Source organism: Periplaneta americana, chromosome 14 (genome assembly GCF_040183065.1).
Source record: "Periplaneta americana isolate PAMFEO1 chromosome 14, P.americana_PAMFEO1_priV1, whole genome shotgun sequence".
Lineage (NCBI taxonomy): Eukaryota > Metazoa > Arthropoda > Insecta > Blattodea > Blattidae > Periplaneta > Periplaneta americana.
Window position 1 is genome coordinate 13064347 of NC_091130.1, and position 18626 is coordinate 13082972.

At 32.9% G+C, this 18626-nt stretch overlaps 1 protein-coding gene across 1 annotated transcript in view; it reads left to right on the forward strand.

The window, feature by feature from the left end:
* Positions 1–18626, forward strand: part of Ccn — a 970566-nt gene that overhangs the window by 642215 nt on the left and 309725 nt on the right. Inside the window, exon 3 of the mRNA XM_069845004.1 lies at positions 5509–5719. Within this exon, the coding sequence (XP_069701105.1) occupies positions 5509–5719 (211 nt within the window). The remainder of the gene's footprint in view (positions 1–5508; positions 5720–18626) is intronic.

Here is an 18626-nt window from a genome sequence, read left to right on the forward strand (position 1 = left end):
TATATTAATTCTAATTTTACACACAGAATACAGATACAATATAAACTCGCAATAACTCATTTTTAACATAAAGACTAATATTCTGAGAAACGTATAGGCCTACCGGTATTTTAGAAATTAAGAGATGTTTATTTCCACAACGCTTAACACTAAATTTGCAACGTGAACAACAATATTTTGAGAATTAATACAATGCTATTTTTAGTAGGCTTATGTACATTCACATACCACATTAGCAACATGACAAAAGTATCATTGAATTGCTTATTGATATGTGTAAAATCTTTTTTTTTTTTCAGTTCTTTGTATAAAATATAGTTGAGGATGTGAAAAACACGCAGTTTTTAAGTTAATGTCTGCAACTTTGAGCGACTGTACTCGAGCTTCTTTTTAATATGGCCATTACAAATGCTAGTGGCATTGAAATTGCAGTTGAATGAGTATCCTAGCAATACGTGGAATAAAAACATCTCCTCTTATTTTTGCAGTTAATATTGCCAGTTCTATTACATTTCGTATGAGCTTTTCACACCCATTCTTATTCGTGCATAATTTTGGTGGGTCAATATTTCATAATAGTACTATTGGTTATTCAATATTAAGTAAATTATGTGGTAGCAATCCTTGAATTATAGAATTCAGTTGTATAAAACAGTTTGCTCACTATCTACAAAACTGCATCGAGGAATTCATAATACGGTCTGGACTGCGTAAAGATACTTATTGTATGAATTATCTAGTTTTAGCCTTCATGATCTGTAACAACAATGTAATTTAATTTCGTGCTAAAATTTCCATGGCCTCGTGAAAGTCGATGTTGAATATAACAGACAATAATTAAAAACAATTGACTGTAGAAGATTTTGCGTTTTAATATTATACATGAAGATTTGATCTATTTATTTTTATTTTTTATAATTTTAATGAATTTATCTTCCATTTGCACAATTTTAATGTAGCCTATGTTTTTCTCCTGATTATGAAGGTTAAATGTGCAAACTTTGGCACATATCGGTCAAAGCGTGTAGATTTGTATAGAGAACATACATACATACATACATACATACATACATACATACATACATACATACATACATACATACATACATACATACATACATACATACATACATACATACATACCCACATTCAATTTTATATATTAAGATATTGTGTTGTTTTTATTAGTCATTTAGGGCCGTATTCATAGACATTTTTAGCGCGGGCTTCCGGTGGATGGTCAGCGTTTTTCGTATTCATAAACCAGTGTTAGCGATAGGATATGATTTGAATTCTGCACTAGTAACCAGTGGATAGCCGGGGCTAGTTTAGTACGCTCGTAGCGCGTGCTGCGAAATGTCTATGAATACGGCCCTAATTTTCTACTTCGGAATTTTTTATAAAAAATATAACGTTGAGATTTTCAGTTCCTTAGGATAAATTCGCCTACGATTCACAGCTGCGAATTTGTTAACAAAATAATAAATTTCCAGTGATATTACTTACCACAAAGAATAGAATTCATCTAACAAAAATTGCGACATGTATGTGATACCGATTACTTTATTCTGTTTATGCCCAAATCTTTCGTCATCGCTAGTTTCCTAATTTTATTTTAATGACAATTGTACAATTATGTGAATAAATAAATACATTTGAGCTACGTGTTGCATTTCGTAGTGTTATATTCGTTCATAGTTGGCTGTAAATTGGATGACAGTTGCCTCGTGCAGGTGTCGCTAGCACCTGTTGCACACCGACCCTTGGGTACAAATCAGTGGTCACATTGGTTCGGAGTCCATTCACAAATAGAAGAAGTTACATTACGCAAGCCGCAACATGTTTCGAGGACGATTCGGATCCTGATACTCATCTGTCCCGTGCCAATTGAAATAAATGTTCTGTGGAGAGAAACTATTACCACAGTCTAGTTTATATACAGTCACGAAGCTCAATACGTAGTAAATATGCTTACATAGATAGTTGCTAACCACTAGGATCGCTACTATCGCCTCATTACAGACAATGCGAAATAGTACGGGCACAGTCAATTGTTCCTAAGCACCCTCACAACTCAAGCTTCGTGACTGTATATACTAGACTGTGCTATTACATTTATCTGCCACGGTTTATAATTCAGTACCTATATTATGAGTAACCTAGGCGACAAGACCTAAAATCTCCTACCAAAAGCAAAGATGATTTTTAGAGAATTGTTCTGATGTCAGAGTTATTAATATTATCTGACAGTACGTAATCTCTTCGGAAAATGTAGAGAGACTGGTAGGAAGGGAAACAAGAAGCATAATTGTGGCCAATAAAAATCATATAATACTAGATTAGTAAACGAAATAATATCCATGTTCTTTTGACACGGAAATTTCGACTTAATGATTCCAAAAAAATGACAGACACTAAATAAGGATAATTCAAGTTTGTTAATAATTATTTATAATATGGGTACCATAACGTTTCATATTTCGGGTTTGATACCCAGTCGAGTACTGTAATATAAAGTTACGTTAAGTAAATCGTATAACGTTTTATCCACTTTGATAAAAAAAATAATTTTTAATATAAGTAATTGTCTTATTTTTATTACATTTGAACATGTCTTTTGTGGAGAGGCGATTGTATTATTGTTAGTTTCTTAACCCAAACTACAAAATCGTGAAGTATTTTACATTCCTCTTGACACATTCTGGCCCGGTTTCTTCAACCTTTGTTAAAATGCACCTAACATAGCGTTAATTAACTGTAAGTTAAAAGTATGAATTGTTGTTAAAATATTGCGTTTCTTCAACTTTACATTTCACATTTTAACATTCTGTTTGTTAACTCTCTGTTAGGACCAGAGATTCTAGAGTTTGACCATAACCTATAACCAAGTATAGGCTCACTTCTGTTTCTGAACTCTGACAATTGCGATTCTCGCTTGTTTCCGTTGTTTGATTCAGAGAGGATAGAAGTCTTTCTATTCTCTCAGGTTTGATTTCTGCTTCTTTCCTCGTCTGTATCACAATAGCGTGGAGCGGCGTATTGGTATTGCTGTTATGAAATGGAAAACACTGGAACAAAAAGAAATCGTGGGACTAATTTCTCTTCGTTCGAAAGAAACCTTCTGCTGGATACAATTTCATAGTATAAACCAATTATTGAGAATAAATAAATAAATGGATATACGTTCAAAGCGAAAAGTGAGGCTTGGCAGAAAATAGCCTACACTTTTGTATGAACTTCTGATTGTCAAATCACAGAACTCATCCGCTCTGTTTATGTATTCATGGATATCATTTTCTAAATAATCCAGATATATAAGTTCAGCATCTAACGCACCAGCCATATTGGATACTTCTGTGCTAACAGAGAGTTAAATGATTTAACTTTATGAAATTGGGCAGTTAAATTAACATAGGTTTTAACAGCCTGTTAGTACTAACAGTAGTTGAAGAAAAGCTTCAACTGTTAAGTTTACAGTTAAAATGGAATAAAACACTGTTATAATTTAACAAAGATTGAAAAAACCGGGCCTCTGTATACATGATAACACGTACTAAAGAAAATTATGTATGCATTTATTCACACTGCAATGGGTATATACCCGGTGGCAGTGGTAACTAATTACACTCAATAATGACAATAATAAACTTATTAATTAAAAATACAATTAATAATACTAATAATTAATACTAACAAAATCCTAAATTAAATGAAGCACGATCACTTAAAATAACATTTAAAGTAAATCTAATTTGTATCTTAACCCTAAGTTCGAACTAAAACCCACGAGTATGATATGTTCATACCTGCACAAGTAGCTTTCAACACTACACTCATTTCGCTGTCAACTCACTCACTGCACTGGAACTACGACACATTTCACTGATTCTATCCTGATTTCACTAACACTTCAAAAACATTTCACTGTTCAAGTACTTTGCACTGCCACTATAAACTATAAACCTTCACTGACAGGAACACGTTTCACTTACACAACACACTTCACTGACACAACATAATTCTTCACTGATAGAACACTTCAATAACAAAATATCATTTACACCCTTTAAATACTGTGTATAATATACTACTGTCTATTAGTAAAGTCCTTAAGCCTATTTTTAAACACGTTTTTGGTTGTTGGTAAAGCCTTTATTAAGTCTGCAGGTAAAGCATTCCAGTCCCTGATAGTACGATTGAGAAAAGAAAACTTTCCAGTGTCCGTCCTCTGCCTTCTTTCCCTCAATTTATATGAGTGGTCGTTCCTTGAAGAGTAATTATGGCAAGTAATGACCCATATGAACTAGAAAGTTTACATAGGACCATGTACTTTATATTTTATTCGTTGGAGTTGGGTTTGACCCCCACGTGAGTACTATGGTCAGTCCAAAACAACTTCCGACCTGACAAATGGCGCCTTTAGCATGTTACCATGGCAACCATTCAAATCAACCAATCACAAGAGACGCGTAACCATGGTAACGGGACGGTGTTTACAAGTTGCACGTGAATACCAGGGCGTAGTGGTAAATACAGTGGCCGGAATGACTGAGTTCGCTGGTTAACGCGTGCTTTGTGCGAATTAAAAATATTATTTAGTTGTATTATTGTTTTAGTGTATCGATAATTATTGTGTTTAAATTATATTACACTATTATCTTCGTTGTCATTGGTGGAGTGTGTGTTTTCTAGTTTCTGCTAGAGTTTTTAAATAGATGACTTGTGCAATATCGGAAGGAAGGAAGGAAAGGCAGACAGAGAATAAAGAATATTGGACAAGGTGCCCCGTTAAGGAGCCAAGCGCGAGAGATGGTGTGTTATGTAAGAGAGTATTCTGACAGGAGAAAAGATAATGGCGGGCCTCTTTTACCTTTGGCGCAAGTCGTAATGAGAACTCTTGCTTGTGTTAAAATTAATAAGAGCACTGTTACCAATATTTGAAAAGAAAAAGGCCGTGCGGATTTTTAATTATAAATATTTTTACAGTTTACAATTTTTTCAACGCCTTTCTAACAATATTACATTGAAGAATACCAACACTCATAAAAGTAGAGGCTTTGTATTAAATTAAAACTGTTTTTACAGTTTACAGTCCTTTCGACGCTTTTCTAACGGTATTTACATTGAAGAATACCGGTACCACTACTACTACTAATTATTATTATTATTATTATTATTATTATTATTATTATTATTATTATTATTATTATTATTATATTTTTATAGGCTAATAAAAATAATAATGTACACAAATTTTAATGCTAGTGTTCAACAAATTGGTTAGAAATGTATGTGTTCATGTCACCCGTTCATTACTGCACTCTATCGGCAGCGCGCTCGCTTACACGAAAGATGGGCAACATGACAACACTGCTTCCCGTTCTCTATAAGCTGTCAAGTCGGAAGTAGTTTTGGTCAAGGTATAATGTCGCAGATCAGTTCGCGTATAGGTACTTAAGTGTTGAATGTAGGGAATTTGATGCAGTTGGCAACGCTGTCTGTCCACAGATCCGGTCGCACTGCTCGTACCCGTGCGAGTGCTCGTCCCGAGAGCCCACGTGTCCGTCGGGGGTGTCGGTGGTGCGCGACGGCTGCGGCTGCTGTCCGATCTGCGCCAGGCAGCAGGGCGAGGGCTGCGACGGCACCACGCTGTGCGACGAGAAGCGCGGCCTGGTGTGCCAGTACCCGCACCGCGCCGCCGTCAAGGGCGTCTGCCAAGGTGAGACCTTCTGTACAGCAATAGCACCCCGCGGAAAACAAACTGAACACATAAAATTGTTTGTTAGGTCTGTTCCGAGTCGTTTTGTTAAGTTTGGTAGGCATGATTTGGTTTGGGCCATACTTACTTACTTATTTACTTATTCACTTACTTATTTACTTACTTATTTACCTACTTACTTAGTTACTTACCTATTTACTTACTTACTCACTTACTTACTTACTTATTTACTTATCATTTACTTACTTAGTTACTTACTTACATAGTTACTTACTTACTTAGTTACTTACTTATTTACTTACTTACTTATTTACTTACTTACTTAGTTACTTACTTCTTTACTTACTTTGTTACTTATTTACTTACTCCTTACTTAGTTACTTACGTATTTACTTACTTACTTATTTACTTACTTACTTGCTTACTTACTTATTTACTTACTTACTTATTTACTTACCTACTTATTTACTTAGTTACTTACTTATTTACTTACTCACTTAGTCACTTACTTATTTACTTACTTACTCACTTACTTACTTACATAGTTACTTACTTAGTTACTTACTTATTTACTTACTTACCTATTTACTTACTTACTTATTTACTTACTTACTTATTTACTTACTTAGTTACTTACTTATTTACTTACTTACTTATTTATTTACTTACTCCTTACTTAGTTACTTACTTACTTATTTACTTACTTATTTACTTACTTATTTACTTACTTACTTATTTACTTACTTATTTACTTACTTATTTACTTACTTACTTATTTACTTACTTATTTACTTACTTACTTAGTTACTTATTTACTTACTTACTTATTTACTACTTAGTTACTTACTTATTTACTTACTTAGGTACTTATTTACTTACTTAGTTACTTATTAATTTACTTACTTAGTTACTTACTTACTTATTTACTTACTTACTTATTTACTTACTTACTTAATTATTTACTTACTTACTTATTTACTTACTTATTTACTTACTTATTTATTTACGGAGGCTGGAAATCCAATACTGTCGCAGAAGGTTATGTTCTGTTACTATAATAATTAGCGTTAATTGTAAGTAATATTGAAATAAATTCAATTTGTCATCTCGTTTTTCAATGTCTAAATCAATTTCAATATTATATCAAGATTAATGTTCATTTTACTCTCTAGATTATATCAAAGTCAATGACATTTGTTCCTCGGAAAAAAATCAATACTTTCGCGTCTGCGCACACCTCACAATTTACGAGATATTGCACACGGTCAATTTCGCTCTCCAGTCAGATTAGAATAATATTAATACTTATGACTAATTTCGAGCATAAAAAGTCATAAGAAACTTGCCTATAATGGTAATTAAGACGCTCGTATGAAAATTATGAAACTCGCTTGCGCTCGTGTCACAAACATACTCGCATCTTAATTACTACCATTATAGGCTCGTTGCATAATGCACTATTGTAATCGTAAACATATTTCTTTCATATAGAGGGGTAGAAGGACAGTGTTTTACACATACCACTTTACATTATTGTACATTATACAGTAATGGAAGAAAAAAAGTTTAATATTTCCAAAAATTTTACTGCTGTAAGCTGTACTTAACCCCTATTGACTGAGCATATAAATTCAGTCAGTGGCTTTTCCAGAGCACGCTATGAAATGTTTCATAGAAAGCGTTCTTCGCCTGCAAAAGGAAGCAAAGATGAGGAAAATTGTATTAAACTATTTTGTTTGAAATGTCTCAAAGAATAACCCCAAGAAATTAATGAAATTACTTACGGTGCATCTCGTACACCATTCTCAAAATTTCAAAAAAAAAAACACACACAAGAGCTTGCACTAAACTACGCGCGAATAAGTAATCCCGTCAGTGTTCTCAAACAATTACGTACGAATGAGTAATAATAATAATGGTTTATTTTAACTGGCAGAGTTAAGGCCATTCGGCCTTCTCTTCCACTCAACCAGTATGATAAAAAATTACTACAATGCTATGAATATAACATAATTAATACAATACAATACAATACAATACAATTCAAAGCAATACAATACTACAAATACAAGATAATATAATACATAATTAATATAATACAATGACAATTCTTTTCGTCTTCACAACACCAATAAAATAATTATGTAATAATAATAATAATAATAATAATAATAATAATAATAATAATAATAATAATAATAATGATAGTCATATCTAAATTAAATTAAATTATTAAGCTCGATCACAAGTATAATTTCAATTTGACTGCGCCCGTAAAAATCTCAATAGCCGCGTCTGGCCACGAAACCAGGTGGCCCGGGTTCGAATCCCGGTCGGGACGAGTTACCTGGTTGAGGTTTTTTCCGGGGTTTTCCCTCAACCCAATACGAGCAAATGCTGGGTAACTTTCGGTGCTGGACCCCGGACTCATTTCACTGGCATTATTACCTTCATATCATTCAGACGCTAAATAACCTAGATGTTGATACAGCGTCGTAAAATAACCCAATAATAATAATAATAATAATAATAATAATAATAATAATAATCTTCAATAGCTGAAAATGGACTGAGATGAACTGCACGCATACAACGTCCGACAAACACCATTGCGCGTATGATAGTCACACTGTAGGAGGCTACGTTTCTGTACGTCTAGTGACGTCATATAGGACGACTGTTGTACTTGCCGATCATCTGTGGAAGTCTGTCGAAACATATAGTGAATTTGGAAAAAAAAAAATGTAAATATCTCTGTATAGAATAACTACGTAATTTCAATTAAAAGTAAATTATTGCTTTATACGAATTTCAAAGGTGTATTTGTCACTTTATTTTACTTAATAGAAAATATCACAATGTCGATAAATTATCATTGTTTGAATTGAATGTTTCTGATTTAAAATAGAGATTCTGGAATATTTTACAAACACTGATATGTATATTTCATATACGTCATTGAAGGATTAATTCAGTCGATACTGTATTAACGAACAAAATCCTCCTGATTGTGTACGGTAAATCGCAATCCACAAACGAACACAATGCTTGCAATGACTTTTTCGAAACTGGGAATGCAACTTGGTACATACAATGGAAAAGCAAAATCTATTTCCTATTATTTTCATGGTATTCATAAGAGAGGATTTTGTAATAAACCAATTTAATTGCAAGCAAACATAATTTAAAAGTCATTATTATTCATAGAAATAGTGTCTGTATCCGAATTTTGATGCACTGATGTGAAAGTCAAATATTGTTAGTTCACATTCATTATTTGTGTGTCGTGTTTCATTGGTGTTTTGACTTGGTGATGTTAATGTTAAAATTAATTAACTTTACAATATTTCTGAAATAATAATTAATGTATGAGAATTTACAAATATTTAATAATAATAATAATAATAATAATAATAATAATAATAATTCTTTATTTCTACTGGTAGCGTTAAGGTCATAGGGCCTTCTATTACACTCTACCAGGTCACAAAGTATACAAGCAGTTAAAATTTAACAGAAAGTTAAAGAACAGAATACTAACATATTACAAATAATAATAATAATAATAATAATAATAATAATAATAATAATAATTCTTTATTTATACTGGTAGAGTTAAGGTCATAGGGCCTTCTATTACACTCTACCAGGTCACAAAGTATACAAGCAGTTAAAATTTAACAAAAAGTTAAAGAACAGAATACTAACATATTACAAATAATAATAATAATAATAATAATAATAATAATAATAATAATAATAATAATAATAATAAAATCGACACAAAAACAACATGAAAATAATATAATAATAGAAAAAAGAAAGTAAAATACATTGGATTATAGTAAAAGCAACGCATTTAGTACAGATGTTTAATATGGAAAATGTAAAGTAGAATATAACAAAATGGAATGTAATAAAATAATAATAAAAAAAAATAAAATACGAATATTAAATAAAATTCACAATAAAAACTATGGGTGCTATTGCACTTTTTGAATTGGATTACTTTCAGTTATAAGCGCTTTTCTCTGCTATAGTTTTGTAAAAATTTAGGCTATATATTTCTTTTTCCTTCCTTTCCTCTTTTTGTTCTCTTTATCAGCCGATGAATTGATTATCATAGCCTTTTTATTGTGAATTTTATTTAATTTTCGTATTTCTTTTCTTTTTTATTTTATTACATTCCATTTTGATATATTCTTCCTTACGTTTTTCCATATTAACCATTTGTACTAAATGATTTGCTTTCACTATATTCCAATGTATTTTACTTTTTTTTTGTAATATATTAGTATTCTGTTCTTTAACTTTTTGTTAAATTTTAACTGCTTGTATACTTTGTGACCTGGTAGAGTGTAAGAGAAGGCCCTATGGCCTAAACTCTGTCAGTATAAATAAAGAAAGAATACTGGGTGTTCATTTCAAAGTGTGTCATGACGTCACTGTTGTTGGGTCACCCATTTGAAGCAAGTTTGAGCTTATATGTCAGGGAAGTTGCCTATTATTTAAGGCGTTCTTCAATCTGAACTTGAGAACGTGTACGGTATAACTTGAACGTCGTAATAACAGATGGCGGTCTGTACGGTCTGTGTGCTACCATAACCTCTTTCCAACTATGTTTTGCGCCGGCAAGTCGTACGCAGGGTATTTGTTATCATCGGTTGCGTACGGTAACATTCCACAACACAAATCAAATGCTCCGTGTCCATGTTGACCGTCGAAGTTAATGTCAACAAATACGTAAGTAATCGTCTTAACCCTCTCCCCATATCCCGACAGTACGTATTTCCAAACAGTTCACATTCCTGCCACTACCGGCGTTACCGTACGTATCGGTACGTACTCTTCAGAATGAACGCCGTACTTGCTAGGCAACTTCTCTGCCTCATAGGTTGTACACCTCTGCGGAAGTGTAGGAAGATTGAATTCTCTAGGCTCATCGGCTAGCCACATGACGGCATACAGCGAGCCATGACACACTTTGAACTGAACACCCAGTAGACATTTCGCAGCACGCGCTACGAGCGTACTAAGCTAGCCCCGGCTATCCACTGGTTACTAGTACAGAATTCAAATCATATCCTATCGTTAACACTGGTTTATGAATACGAACAACGCTGATCATCCACCGGAAGCCCGCGCTAAAAATGTCTATGAATACGGCCCTTAGTTTTCTGAATTACGCCCTTCTTCCAGCTAACCCCTCAATTTTCAATTTGCGAACTTAGTATACTCACATCGTACGATTTCATTATGCAGTACGATAGACCCATGTATCAGTAACATTTTGAGTCGGAAATTTTCCCCATTCTCCTTCATCAGAAGCGCCTATATCCATACACTGGTGTAATAACTTTTGTGCGAGATCGTGCGTATTTGCTTGTTTTCCGCACAGAACCAATACGCGGTAAGTGTGAAATACCACATTCAGTATTCCCAATGCAACACACATAACAATTTCCCTCTTCTTACCGCTTAAGCGCGACATTCATTTTACTGCTTTAGGCTTTTAACATATTATTTTTAGAGACGTTTAACATAGTAATAATTATAAATTGGAAACTTACCACTGCAATTTCATCTAATTCCAATGTTAATTATTGTTTTTAAATACTTGCAAAAATTAAGTAAATTCTACTACTCCACGAAACTTATTGCATTCCTGGTACAAGTAACATTAAGGAAGCCGTGAAAAAATCAACAAGATTCCAGATGCGGATGTTATTACTGCAATATGTTATATAAATAATATTGTTAAAATATTAAAATGAAAAATAAATCATTACATAACCTTACCGTTTGTTTTAAGTTCGCATTTATAGACTGGGGAAAAAAAAAAGACAGACGTATATCACTGCCTGCTGGAGTATAGTAAACACAGAAAACATTTTATAGCAACAATGTTGAAGAAAGATATTTTGGTTTTCCGAAGTTGCCGTCATTAAACAGAAACCAAGATGGAGATATCATTGCAACTAATTAGAAATTCGTCTTTCAGGTATGTAATAAACGATCTTCGCACAAAATAATGTACGATACACGAGCGGTATGTTTGTTTTCATGTTCTCGGAAATTAAAAAAGCTCAACTACGTTTCGCTTTTTCAATCTTTTCCTCGACCATGAAAACGTCAACATACCGCTCTTGTAACGTATATTACTATTGTGCGAGATCGTGCGTATTTGCTTGGTTTCCGCACATAACCAATCCGCGGAAAGTCTAAAATTCCACATTCAGTATTCCCAACCTAACACACATAACAATTTCCCTCTTCTTACCGCTTAAGTGACATATTGATTTTACTGCTTTAGGCTTTTAACATATTATTTTTAGAGACGTTCAATATATTAATAATTATAAATTGGAAACTTACCACTGCAATTTCACCTAAATTGCACCTAAATTGTTTTTAAATATTTGCAAAAATTAAGTAAACTCTACAACTCCACTAAAGTTACTGCATTCGTGATGCAACTAACATTAAGGAAGCCGTGAAAAAATCAACAAAATTTTAAAGCAACAATGTTGAAGATAGATATTTTTGTTTTGCAAATTTGCCGTCATTGAACAGAAACCGAGATGGAGATTTCATTGCAAGTATAGCCGCGACGCTGTTATTCCCGGCGAGACTCCTCCTCTTTGCTTACGTCGTAGGAAGTGAAGGCTCTATAAAGTCTAGGTAGGTAGTATCGTTCGCCATTTTTGTTCTTTCGTTCCTAGCTACCGTACGATGGATCTATTTGCCGCACAGTTAAACATTATCATGTCGTAGCTCCTATGTTAATAAATTAAACGCACTGTAATTCAGCAAATAATTGAGCGTCAAATAACGTCTTCGTGTGCTTTCTGCGAACGCCAAAGATAGAGCCAAAATGGCGGGTGATTATATTAAGTATTTATCGAACCTTAGGAAATGCATTACGTCATCATCAGCGAATCACAAGACGCACACGTTTAAATGTAGCTGACCTGTAACATGATTGGCTGCCGGAAATAAGAGCGACGGGACTATATTTAGAAATTCCTCTTTCAGGTATGTAATAAACAATCTTCGCACAAATTAATGTACGATACACGAGCGGTATGTTTTCTTTCAATTCTCGGAAATTAAGAAAGCTCAACTACTATTTATTGATAAAATAAATAAAATAATAAAACTGGTTAAAAACCATACATGTTTCGGGGGCTATGCTCCCCCATCTTCAGTGGTTGTACCACGACTGCAACAAGAGAATGGAATGTACAAAGATCTTGAATATGCTACAAAATTATAAAATTTATACAATACTAAGTCTGAGAAAATATCGTTAAAAAGTAAAATGATCTAATGTATTGAATTGAAATTTCATTATAAACTTCATAAAAAATAAACTTGAGAATAGTTATTAAATATTATTAAATGATATCTTATAGAAGAAATATATATAATACAATTCTGATGATACAATATATAAATCTTAAGTAATACTAATGGTGACCCAAGAATAATGTTAAAATGTCATATTATTATAGACAAGATGTGAATGTTATTCATTCCAAAATATTTAGAATTAAAGATTAATCATCAATGAAGTTAAAAACTGATGTTAAGAATTTAAAAAAGTTTCAAGAATAGAACTTATGTTCTTATACTATAAATACAATCAGAAATACTTTAGAAGAATGGACACTACTACAATTAGGATGCTGAACTCACCCACGGTGTAGATGTTCTACAGCGTGTCGTATCTTAAAGAGGACTGACTATGCTAAAGAGCAAGACAAAGAATACGTAACCAATACTACGTTCATCTTTTTTTGTTCGAACCGGAAGTGATGTAGAAGTCAAATAATTTTGTAGCATATTCAAGATCTTTATACATTCCATTCTCTTGTTGCAGTCGTGGTATAACCACTGAAGATGGGGGAGCATAGCCCCCGAAACATGTATGGTTTTTAACCAGTTTTATTATTTTATTTATTTTATCAATAAATAGTGTTCAGACAACTGTAATAATTATCTCCATTATTTTTAATCTTCACTTATGGACACTGTTGTATTTTGACCTTTTAAGTATTTAAGCTCAACTACGTTTCGCTTTTTAAAACTTTTCCTCGAACATGAAAACTTCAACATACCGCTCTTGTAACGCATATTACTATTATTACTAATAGCGAAGAATAGAAATTCCCTTCGGTGAACGTTATTTCGACCGGCTGGAGTAGCGTACGTGGGTGTTAGCAAGAAGAGACAGGTATAGCTACTCCAGCGAGCCTCGAGTAAACAAGATTGAAAAGGCTGCAGTCTTTAGTCTAATGGAGCGACTTGAATGTACTGAAGCAAGATTTTGTGCTTGGGGGCAGTTTTGTGCTATATGGCGACCGTGGGAAGAATTTTCTCTTAATAATATTAGTGTTAATATGTTTCCTAGTAAAAGAGATAGCAATAGTAGCAAACAACCCGAATTCTCAAAACTATCATAATAATAATAGTTTTATTTTCCCTGGCAGAGTTAAGGCCGTCAGGCCTTCTCTTCCACTCAACCAGGATCAAATCACATACAGAAAAATACATACCGGTATACAAATACTAACTTAAAAATAATAATAATAAACATAATTAAGTAAAAAAGAGAGATTGAATACGTATACACAATCAGTATTAACTTTAAAATAACAATAAAAAAATATGTATAATAAAAAAGAGACTGAATACATAATTATAAACGGGAAAATACATTATAGTATACAGTATTAACTTTAAAAAAAAAGAATTAATGTATGTATGTATTTATTCACACTGCAAATGGGTATATACCCGGTGGCAGTGGTAACTAATTACACTCAATAATGACAATTAATAATAAACAACTAATAAAAACAATAATTAATAATAATAATAATAATAATAATAATAATAATGAGCATCCTAAATTAAATGATGCATGGTCACTTAAAATAACATTTAAAGTAAATCTATTTTGCATCTTAACTCTAAGCTCGAACTAAGACCCACGAGTCTGACAGGTTCATATCTGCACAAGTACCTTTCGGCACTACACTTATTTCGCTGTCAACTCACTCACTGCACTGATTCTATCCTGATTTCACTAACACTTCAAAACCATTTCACTGTTCAAATACTTTGCACAGCCACTTCACTGACACCAACACACTTCACTTACACAATAGACTTCAGTGACACTACACACTTCACTGACACAACACACTTCCTCACTGATAGAACACTTCAAATAAGATATCAATTACACCCTTTAACTCGTGTGTATAATATACTACCGTCTATTAGTAAAGTCCTTAAGCCTATTTTAAATACATTTTTGTTTATTGGTAAAGCCTTTAGTAAGTCTGCAGGTAAAGCATACATACATATGAATATAATCTCACAACTAAAGGAATAGTACAATTAGTATGATCAGCACAGCACGTGTTACATTGAAACAATGACAATTAACTAGATATTAGTGTTAATGGAAAAAATTAAGTAATGACTGTGTAAAATAATAATAATAATAATAATAATAATAATAATAATAATAATAATAATAATAATAATAATAATAATAATAATATAATAATAATAATAATAATAATAATAATAATAATAATAATAATATAATAATAATAATAATAATAAAAATAAATAAAAAACTATCACCCAGAAGTCGTGGAAAATTGTTTAAAAATATTTTAAAATATCTTAAAATCATAAGCAGTAGGCCTACTTCGTCCATACGCGATACTCGAAGCAACAGGAGTGCCAAGAAAAGCCGTGAAAATTATAATTTCAGTGAACATTGCAGGCAATCACACGTCAACAAAAAGAGGGCAATAAAAGCAAAATATTTTTTAATATGCGACTTCCACTGTGAGTTGATCAGAAAGACAGTGTATCAATTTCATGGACAAGAGGCAGTGCCTACCAGCGACAAGATATTTACTACGCTCAGAAAGATAACTTCCGAATTTAAGGGCGGTTTTAAGCACGTTCAGAATATAAGGAAATTATTGAAACTTTTGCGTCTCTCCCTTCGACGTCCTATATCCCTTTTTCCAGTAAAATAGTTCGTATCTCGGTAGGCGATAGAAGGCATCCTTTTTACATCCCTATGCATTGTCTACATTGTTGCTCCTTCATTTAGACATGAATCCTGATAGCGCTGTATTTTCAAAATTGTCTCTTTCTATTATGTAACATTATTTGAAATATATCAACATTCTATATATTTTAGCTTAATTCTGCTACATAGTTTGTATTTCAGTGTTTAATTAATAGTTCATAGTATTTTGTTGTTTAATTCGTAAATAACTCTTGTATACATGTAACTCTTATCTAAATCAAATTGTTGAATTCTTTGTAAGTTCATACATATATATGTATGTATACTTTTTGCTGGTTGAGTGGAAGAGAAGGCCTTACGGTCTTAACTCTGCCAGCTAAAATAAATAATAATTATTATTATTATTATTATTATTATTATTATTATTATTATTATTATTATTATTACTATTATTATTACTATTATTATTATTATTATATGACATAGGAAATAAGAATAAACATATTTTAGAACCATCTTTTGATCATATTAACATCTGTGTCCTTCAAATTCTTCAAAATAACCAGCATTTTACAAAATATATAGGCTACGTACTTTTAAGTTGATATTTCGCGATTCTACTTAAATTTTAAAATATATGAAATAATACTGCAACGCAGAATTAATATATTTCACTCCATTTTACTGCAAGAATCAATACTATAATACCATTCAGTACTACGGTTAAAAACTTAGGTTTCCATTTCGACTCGAATCTCAGCTGGAATGCACAGGTAAAATATGTCTGTAAGAAAACTTTCTCAATCTTGCATTCTCTGAAAAGACTGAAAAATTTGTTTCCTTCTAAACTGAAACAGATCTTGATACAGACCCTGGTGATGCCTTACTTTGACTATTGCGACGTTTTGTATAGTGATCTCAGTGTTGAATTGTCATTGAGGCTTCACCGTGTTCATAATGCTTGTGTTCGTTTCATTTTTAACAGCCGTTGCTATGATCATGTCTCCGAGTATTTCCTTCAATTATCTTAGCTTCGTTTACGGGAGAGACGTTCAGTTCATTCCCTCTGTTTGCTGTATCAGATTTTAAATAATTCCACACCTATTTACCTAGTTCCTCGCTTCACACTTTTAGCATCCCACCACAACCGTGATACACGTTCGCAGCATAACCATGTTCTATCAATTCCATTCCATCAAACGTCTCTCTACTCTGCTTCCTTCACAATACACACAGCCCGTTCCTGGAATTCCTTGTCACAGGAAATCAGGAGCAGTCGGAGTCTAAAATCTTTTAAGTACACTCTACTTAGAAATGTCTTTAATGAACAGAACTAGACTCTTGCGGAAGTTTCTAAATAGTCTTAAATTACCAAGTTGTTATTTTTTTTCTCTCCTCTCTCTTCTTTTTTTTTCTCTTTTCTTTTTTTTATTATCTTTATATATTACTTAATCATTTGTGTTTGTGTGCCATTTAGTATGACTTTGCTAATCAACATTTTAAGTCTTGTCACCCATATGTATTCTCCAATTAGTATATTAACTGAATAATATATCTCAAGTAAATATCTCGGGCATTTTAGATCTTATAAATTGTGTGTTTGTGTGTGTGTGTGTGTGTGTGTGTGTGTGTGTGTGTGTGTGTGTGTGTGTGTGTGTGTGTATTCCCCTTATGTTATGTAACTGATTTTGATTATGTGTAATTTTCTACTTTATTTTATATATTATGTAACTGATCTTGTCTATTGTAATTTCCTACTATATTTTATGTAATTCCTAAGTTATTCTCTTTTGTGTTGCTTTGTAATGAAATTTTGTATCTCATGTATTTGTATTATTGAAACCTGGTTGAGTGGAAGAGAAGGCCTTATGGCCTTAACTCTGCCAGGCAAAATAAACGTACTACTACTACTACTACTACTACTACTACATACGTACATACATACATACATACATACATACATACATACATACATACATACAGTCCAAACCTGTGGAGTAACGGTTAGCGCGTCTAGCCGCGAAACCAGGTGGCCCGGGTTCGATTCCCGGTCGGGGCAAGTTACCTGCTTGTGGTTTTTCCGGGGTTTTCCAGCAATTCAATATGAGCAAATGCTGGGTAACTCTCAGTGCTGGACCCCGGACTCATTTGACCGGCATTATAACCTTCATCTCATTCAGACTCTAAATAACTCAAGATGTTGATACAGCGTTGTAAAATAACATAGGCCCTACATACGTACATACATACATACATACATACATACATACATACATACATACATACATACATACATACATACATACATACATACATTCGATATGGTTGGCGAGTTGGTGTAGCGCTGGCCTTCTATGCCCAAGGTTGCGGGTACGATCCGGGCCAGGTCGATGGCATTGAAGTGTGCTTAAATGCGACAGGCTCATGTCAGTAGATTTATTGGCATGTAAAAGAACTCCTACGGGAAAAAATTCCGGCACATCCGGCGACGCTGGTATAACCTCTGCAGTTTCGAGCGTCGTTAAATAAAATATAACATTTAATATTTGCATACATACATACATACGCTATACAGGGTGATTCACGAGGATTTACCGTCCCTTACGGAGCTTATTTCCAAAGACATTCTGAGGAAAAAATATTCATATAAACATTTGTCTAATCTCAATATTTTCAGAATTACACTAATTTGAAATTGTTCGTAAAATGCCATTATTGTTGCGTTTTAAGGGTAAAAGAATATTACAGATAAAGAATGAACTATTCAGGAGTATCATTTCTTTAATTGGCTAGTATTCTGAAGCTAAAAATGTGTTGTGAATTCCATAGTTGCTTCGTACAGAT